At 40.8% G+C, this 8,055-nt stretch overlaps 2 protein-coding genes across 3 annotated transcripts in view; one reads left to right on the forward strand and one right to left on the reverse strand.

Moving 5' to 3' along the window:
• The window catches only part of TK2 (thymidine kinase 2), a 28,159-nt gene extending 21,990 nt beyond the window's left edge, over nucleotides 1-6,169 (reverse strand). The window contains exons 1-4 of one of the 2 annotated variants that reach the window (XM_034788483.1): nucleotides 5,879-6,169; nucleotides 4,093-4,130; nucleotides 2,825-2,899; nucleotides 684-737 (exon numbers count right to left, since the gene is read on the reverse strand). In XM_034788483.1, the coding sequence (XP_034644374.1) occupies nucleotides 684-737; nucleotides 2,825-2,899; nucleotides 4,093-4,130; nucleotides 5,879-6,050 (339 nt within the window). In that variant the 5' untranslated portion in view covers nucleotides 6,051-6,169. Of the gene's footprint in view, nucleotides 1-683; nucleotides 738-2,824; nucleotides 2,900-4,092; nucleotides 4,131-5,642; nucleotides 5,849-5,878 lie in introns of those variants that run through there. The other variant, XM_034788484.1, reaches the window with a different exon arrangement.
• A 463-nt stretch (nucleotides 6,170-6,632) lies between these two features.
• Nucleotides 6,633-8,055, forward strand: part of CKLF (chemokine like factor) — a 10,864-nt gene continuing 9,441 nt past the window's right edge. The window contains exons 1-2 of the mRNA XM_034788797.1: nucleotides 6,633-6,765; nucleotides 7,261-7,427. Of these exons, the coding sequence (XP_034644688.1) occupies nucleotides 6,633-6,765; nucleotides 7,261-7,427 (300 nt within the window). The remainder of the gene's footprint in view (nucleotides 6,766-7,260; nucleotides 7,428-8,055) is intronic.

Raw genomic sequence — 8,055 nt, forward strand, 5'->3', positions numbered from 1 at the left:
GGGGGAGTCTCTGACATGCTGCATCACTGCATTAAAAGTGTCTGATTCTGTGAGGTGAGGATGACCCTCAACTCTCCCCATAGTCAATGAAGGCACTCAACATCTTGGAGGACATTGTCCTAGCAGTCACATAGCACTCCCTGACTGCCAAATCCAACTCCTTTCACCTTACTACACACTCTACCTGTATTGTATTGTTTAGTATTAAAAAACACTTTCCTGCCTGCTTTGAGCATTTAAAAGAGCTGTCCTAGCTTTAGTTTGTTTATGAACTAAAGAACTCACTGCCAGGTAGTAACAGACCCATTGTACCTCTGAGATCACTTTAAGACTCCAATCCTGCAACCTGCTCCATCCAGACAGACCTTTATGCCTGCACAGAGCTCACGGATTTCAAAATGTGGCTCACTGTGGGTGCAGTGGCCATCAGCATGGAGCTGCTTGCAAGATCGGAGCCCAAGTCCTTCTCAGGACTACATTTTGCACACAATAGGTTTAATGCCCATTCCTCAATAAGAGAAAAAAAAATCACCATCATGATATTCAGGTTCAGTTACATAAGATTGTGACCATATCCTTGCTAGGGATTTCAATGCATCTAAACCTTCACACAGGACTTTGAGAACATCAGGGTCCATATTTTTAACCGAACATAAATCACAGGATTAGTTCCTGCCACTTACCAGAAGATTGTGACCACGTACATTCCTCCACTTAGGCACAGGTTCCGTCAAAACCTGAATTAAAAAATGACATTCATTCCATGTGACACAAGCAATTTCAATTTTTTTATTTTATTTACCTGAATCTATCAACATATTCATTTATTTAAATGGTCTTGAATAATAAAGTGTCTGTACTGGAGGATCTATCCCTTTTTTTTTTTTTTTTAAAGGACTGATTTAATTAAATACACAATTTAATATTTAAGAGCTATTATAAAAATGAAAAAGATGCATTTAATTACAAAATGTGATGGTTGGTAGTTTTATTATTATCATTATTATTATTTTTATCAGCCCACCAAAACAAAGCAATGGCTGACTAATCCCACGTAGAAGGCTGTCATTTATCAGTAACAGTGTAAAGAGAGAAGAACTGACAGCTGAATGTAGAGGGTATTTCATGCAAAAGATCTGCTCACAAATTAAATTCCCATAGGACAAAACAGAATGGCAAAGGAATAAAAGCTGAAGATCAATATGCCATTATACATAACTCTCATTTTATTTCTGTGGATCAAAAAGAAATGCAGTTAGAACTTTAATAATAATCAAAATTAGACAGAAAAAGAAGGTCTATTCTACCCTAAGTAGCTAAAACCACAAGAGTCTCCAGGGGGGGTCTCCATGTGGGCCTGAGGATCCACCAAACTACATGATCAGGGCATAAAGGACTTTTAAGATCTTAGTGTGAGTTTGAGATTAGCTAGCTAAACTACATGCATTTACTTTTTAAATTTTTGCACTGTATACATATTTAAAAAAACATTTTGGGCTACTGGCTAGTCATTCAACTCAATTCATTCCTTTTAAATCACCAAGGACCCTCTTAATACTAAGTATCCCTATGAAGAATCCTAGATTTTTGTATTAATATTCTTCTTAGCAGATCTATCAACACCTTTAAGATTTTATGTACACATAAATAAATGCTTCCTGAAGTTTATTCTGAATTTGTTTTGGTTAAAGCAATTACAGTATTAACAATAGGTTTGTGTTTTCCTCATCCAAAAGCATTTTGCCTATGGAATATGGGATCAAATCTCATGTTTGTTTGACAAACTTCCAAAAAGGAATTATACAAAGGTATTTTTCCCAACTAAACAGCATGTCTTTACCTGAATTATTTTAGTTATATGGGACTAATACCTTTTAGCTTCATTACATGAACTGTCTCTGACTTTGCTTATTATGAGATCCATTTAAGATTTTTTAAAACGCAGTGAATAAAAATGGTAGTTCTATTGATTATTGTTAGTTTATTGAGGGACAACATTTGATCTATAGAATATACTATCAGAGGGGTAGCCGTGTTATAGTCTGAATGTGTAAAAATCAACAGAGGGTCCTGTGGCACCTTTAAGACTAACAGAAGCATTGGAGCATAAGCTTTCGTGGGTAAATGCTCACTTCTTCAGCGTCTGATGAAGCGGGCATTTACCCACGAAAGCTTATGCTCCAATGCTTCTGTTAGTCTTAAAGGTGCCACAGGACCCTCTGTTGATTTTTACAGAATATACTATGTTCCACTGTTGAATATTTTTGAATTGTATATATTTTATATCTGCCACTCAACAACTAAGAATTTTCCTAAAATATATACTGCTTCTTCCACTGATTGTAGCAGCAGTTTACAATATTCCAAGAAACTAATACTAACTTAGACCTCGATTATGGAAACACTCACAAATATATATTTAATCAAGTAGGCAGACCCAGTGCAGTCAATAGCCTATTTTACATGAGCAAAGCTATGCATGTGTGTGATTGTGGGATTGAGGCAACAATTAACCTGAGCACAAATGTAGTAAAAAAATACAATACATCATACTGGCTTCCATTCCATTAACTAAAAAGCATGGAAAAGTATTGGTTGCCAAATGAAAAAGGGCAACATCAAGAAAGAAAAGTATTGTTTTTAAACTTCTGACACTATTGCTAAGAGTTTAAAAACTAGAAAATGTTTGACAGTGTGCCTTTAAATGTATCTTACTCACATTTAATCTTGGGAAATACTGCAGTAGACTCAAATACTGTCAATGTTATAAATAGAAAAACTCTTGCTGACTTGATTGAACATTAAGACGTTTCAAGCCCCATACCTCAATGCTGGTAGTTTTGGCAAAATAATCCAGGCATGTTGTTTTTCCACTTGCAATATTCCCCTCAATGCAGATCTGGGGAAAGAGGACACCAACCTTTCAATACTAAATGAATGCTACTGCAAAGAAATAACTGACAGCAAATGTAGAAACACATACTTATAGTCTAAAAATAATCCATTAGCATTATAAATACATTAGAGCAAATTCTAGTGTCAATATAGTTAAGGCATTTCCAAGAAAACTTCAAGAGTTAGGGTCTTGATTCACTATTGCATTGTACAAGCTTTACAATGGAGTGACATGTTGAAAGGAATGGAGTTTTGTGCTGGAATAAATATGGAACAACACAGTTGGGAATCAGACCTTTAATATCTAAAGATATACATTGCCAGTACAGTTTTGGGCCTTTCTTGTGCAAACTGATACATGTTGGCTTCAACTGGCCAGATTTTCAAAACCATGTTTGCAAATGCACATCTGCACTCAGTCCCATATGCCCTGTTACAGTTAGTGTGGCTATTAAAATAATAAGAGTTTGATTCAATGCCTGCAGGCTTTGGGCTACTGGATCTGCATCATCCAATCCTAACTCCCCATCACAACATCCTTTTCAGAAGTGCAGAACCCCTTTCCATGGCACACAGGGTTGCAGAGGTTTCCCTGCAGTGCTGCTGTACCTTTTACAGCACCCATTACACAGCCAGCCACACTGTGTTAAATTTCACCCCAAAAGGCTTTAAGCTTACTTTGAATACAATTTACTGTACATTAAATGTTATCACGTCTACACCCATAAATAGATTTTTCTCAGGCAAATTACAATTTCTTTTAGCCATCTAGGTTTCTAAAATGAGTGAAAAGTATTTTGTCCAACCATCTACTAATAGTTCGTAAAATAATTAGATTTAAAACACCATGAATTGAGTACAGTACTTAGAATTTACAGCCAAAATACATGTTATGTAAATGAAGGAGGCTACATTCAGAATGCTGACTATTACTTCTGTGGCCCTGATCAAGCGACATGTGTTCCACACGAGCAGCCCCTGCATGAAACCCTCCTGATTTTCATTTAAGTTACCTCAATGATTTCAGCAAGGGTCTGCCTGCCTGCCTGCCTGGAACAAAATGCAGGATAAGACGCTAGATTTGTGCACCAGCTCACACCAAGACCCAGTCATTAGCCTGTGGACATTTCCATAATATAATTATATTGCAATAATAATATACTAAATACATTTTTCTGAGCAAAATATTATACTTACAACTGTCTTTTTCTCTCCTTCATTAATGAGGTGTTTATCTAGAACAGGAAGAAACACTGTTAGAAGAACTAGGAAACTGCTCTTAGATTGTATATCCAAGCCACTATCGGGATGCTTATAAGAATGAATATATTAATGAGTTTTAGATTTAGGAGTTATAGGGTACAGTAAACATGTTACATTAAACTCCCATGGCTATAATTCATATGCTTTACTTTATATTATTATACACTACAAGTAGTCAAATGGCTGGTTCCTACCTTCATTGAGTAGGATTATTTATTATGTATGGTTGTTTCTTTGTTAGCTCTTATTTTCACGGTAAGAAAATAGGCCCCAAATCTGCAATGAATTATTGGCAGATCCCTGTGCCTGAACAAAGCATCATTGACTTCACAGTCAGCAGAGCTCTCTGCAGGACCAGGAACTTGGATACTAAGGAGTCAGTTTCAATTTAAAAGTCACTCGTCCATCTAAAAATTTGTACCTACTATTGTTACAAATAACATCTAAGATAAACTATCACTGAAAAGAGTAGAGAAAAACAGATACTATGCACCTTTGACAGAACTTTGTGTGCAGAATGACAAATCACAGTTCCACAATTCAAACTGGTAGCGCAGACTCCAGAGCCTGTGCAAAGTCAGGTTCTCTCTGTTTGTTTGGGCCTCTCTCACAATGGAGGGAAACCATATTAAAAACAGGGAATTTTGTGATTGTAAAAAAAAAAAAAAATTAAACTGACAGGAGACTCAGAACAGGTATAATTAAAATTACACCTCTACCCCGATACAACACTGTCCTCGGGAGCCAAAAAAAATCTTACCGTGTTATAGATGAAACCGTGTTATATTGAACTTGCTTTGATCTGCCGGAGCACGCCGCCGCCCCCCCTCACCCCCCACACTCCCCCGGAGCGCTGCTTTACCCCGTTATATCCGAATTTGTGTTATATCGGGGTAGAGGTGTACTTTTAACTCATTTTCTGAAATTGACTGGATTGCAATTTGATAATGTCCCTTTACAATGTTCACTGCACCTTTGTTCACTGTGTATAGCTGAGCAAGGACTCAGGGCATTTAATTACAGGATATTGTTCATGTGTGCATTTTAATAAAGAAGTAGAGATGGGTACTTGTTTTACAAGTACTGACTAGTGCCATAAAAGGGTTTTGAAAGTTCCTGATTGTTTTTTTTTTTTTTCCCCCCTAGTAGAAAGGAAGAGGCAGTTTTTGAAAGGTTGAGCATAGTTCATCCTGTTTTCTAAAACTGAAAAGTGGGGGATATATTTGCAAGGCGTGACACTTTTTCAATATATTGCATTTCATTTTTTTTTAAACTTCCCCATTTGGCAGATGGGTTCCTTCTTCGTAATAGCATGAGTAATTTGCGGGAGGGCAAACACTGAATAGAGGCTGCCTATTGCGATCAGCAGATTTAATGTACATACAGCTACATACTTCAGAAAAGATAAATCAAGGACCACAGCAACAATGTTTAATAAACTACCACCACCATAGCCACTAGATCAAATGCATTTTCTCAAATACCTTCAAATAAGCATCAGCTACTTCTTTGTGAAAAGCAATAACAATCAACCTATTTCGGGGAATGAAGTGGTGTTTGCTTTTTCTCTCTCTCCACAGTACTTTCATCTCGAATAACAAACCTATTGAGAGACAGCGCGAGAGATTCCTGATGCTACAAATACCAGGGCGCAAGGGTGGCATCAATAATCTTTTTAAACACAACTGAACGGTTCATGCTGCAGAAGTACCAGACGTACATGAGGCGTCCTGGGAGCAGCCGGCCATGCAGAGGCTGCGATTAGCCATTAGTGGATGTAGCAATTGCTTCCGCTGGCGCTTCCAGGTACAAAACCCGAGGCCAGATTGAGCGCCCCTGGTACACTGAAGGCCTAGGAGAGGCCGGATCCATAACGATTTCAATAACCACATGGCCCATCTCCGGTAGCTCCGAGCTCTAAGATTTAGGTATAAGACTCGAGCCGCATTGAGCTTCCCGGATCCCAACACGTCGCATTTCCGCTGCTGTAATGTTTTGCTTCCTGTATGAGCCCACTTCCGCTACTGTATTAAGCACTGAGCAATGCATTGAGCAACCAAGCTTGGCAAAGTACTGCCCCAGAAGCCTTCCAGCGTGGCCCTTAAAGACACAGTGCACTCTAATAATGCTCCTGTTTTACAAGTTTATTTCTTATGTTTTGGCAGATGCTCATTCATTCAAGAAGGTCGTTGCATAAAAAATTCTGCTTACGTTAAAAACACCAACAGAGGCTATTCAAACTAAGAGCTAAGTATCAGGGGGTAGCCCTGTTAGTCTGTATCTACAAAAAGAACAAGGAGTCTGGTGGCACCTTAAAGACTAACAGATTTATTTGGGCATATGCTGTTCACCCTGCCTGGAGCTTCTTTACTTTTTTGCAACTTAGGCTGGACAATGAAAATAAATTAATCAGTTTCATTTTTGTTGCTAGTCAATTACAATTCTAGTTTTCTTACAGGCGCAACAGTGCGGCAATGTTTCGATTGCAGGGCCTGCAGGGAACCTATCTGCGTTTGTTTCCAAGTCACTTGTTAAGTTGTTCCCCATCTGCTAATGGAACCTATATACAGAACCTGATAAATGGTGAACGCAGTGCAGTTGCAGGAAGTTGGCGCTAGGCGGGAGGGGGTTGTTTATACAGGAGATGGAGGGTTGTAGGAAGTTGGGGGGGGGGGGGCTGGAGAGTGGGAGGGGGTTAGCTATACACGGGAGGGGGGCTGGAATGTTGCAGGGGTTGTTTATATAGGAAGTGGAGTTGGATCTATGGGGGGCTGAAGGGGGTAGCTATACAGAGGTGGGGTTCTGGAGAGTTGGGGGGGTTAGCTATACAGGGATGGGGGTCTGGAGAGTTGCGGGGTTAGCTATACAGGAGGTGGAGGGTTGTGGGAAGCTGGATTTGTGGGACAGGAAGGCTAGAGAGTGGAAGGGGTTAGCTATACAGGAGTGGAGGTCTGGAGGCGAGGTGGTATGAAGTTGGCTCTATGGGGATGGAGAGTGGGGGTTTATACAGAAGGTGGAGGGTTGTGGGAAGCTGGCTCTGCCGGGGGGGAGCTGGAGAGGGGGTGAGCTATACAGGGATTGGGGTCTGGATAGGGTGACCAGACAGCAAGTGTGAAAAATCAGGACAGGGTGTGGTAATAGGCACCTCGAAATCCCATGAAGCCTTTATAGCACTTGCAATCATGGAATTTGTCATCACTTTGTTATTCTTTGTGCTATTCTTGCCAAAACTAGATAAAAAGATAAAATTCTTATTTTGGCCTTTAGCTGTAAGTATTGATTTGTATCTTTTACAATAGGTAATAGGCACCTATATAAGAAAAAGACCCAAAAATCAGTACTGTCCCTATAAAATCGGGACATCTGGTCACCCTAGGTCTGGAGGCGGGGTTGTATGAAGTTGGCTCTATGGGGATGGGGGGGCTGGAGAGTGGGAGGGGGTTAGCTATACAGGGGTGGGGGTCTGGAGGCGGGGTTGCATAAAGTTGGCTCTATGGGGATGTGGGGGCTGGAGAGTGGGAGGGGGTTAGCTGTACAGGAGGTGGAGGGTTGTGGGAAGCTGGCTCTGCGGGGTGGGGCTGGAGAGTGGGAGGGGATTAGCTATACAGGGGTGGGGCTGGAGAGTGGGAGGGGGTAGCTATACAGGGGTGGGGGTCTGGAGGCAGGGTTGTATGAAGTTGGCTCTATGGGGATGGGGGGGCTGGAGAGTGGGAGGGGGTTAGCTATACAGGGGTGGGGGTCTGGAGGCGGGGTTGCATGAAGTTGGCTCTATGGGGATGTGGGGGCTGGAGAGTGGGAGGGGGTTAGCTGTACAGGAGGTGGAGGGTTGTGGGAAGCTGGCTCTGCGGGGTGGGGCTGGAGAGTGGGAGGGGATTAGCTATACAGGGGTGGGGCTGG

This window comes from Trachemys scripta, chromosome 13 (assembly GCF_013100865.1).
Source record: "Trachemys scripta elegans isolate TJP31775 chromosome 13, CAS_Tse_1.0, whole genome shotgun sequence".
NCBI classification, from domain to species: Eukaryota; Metazoa; Chordata; order Testudines; family Emydidae; genus Trachemys; species Trachemys scripta.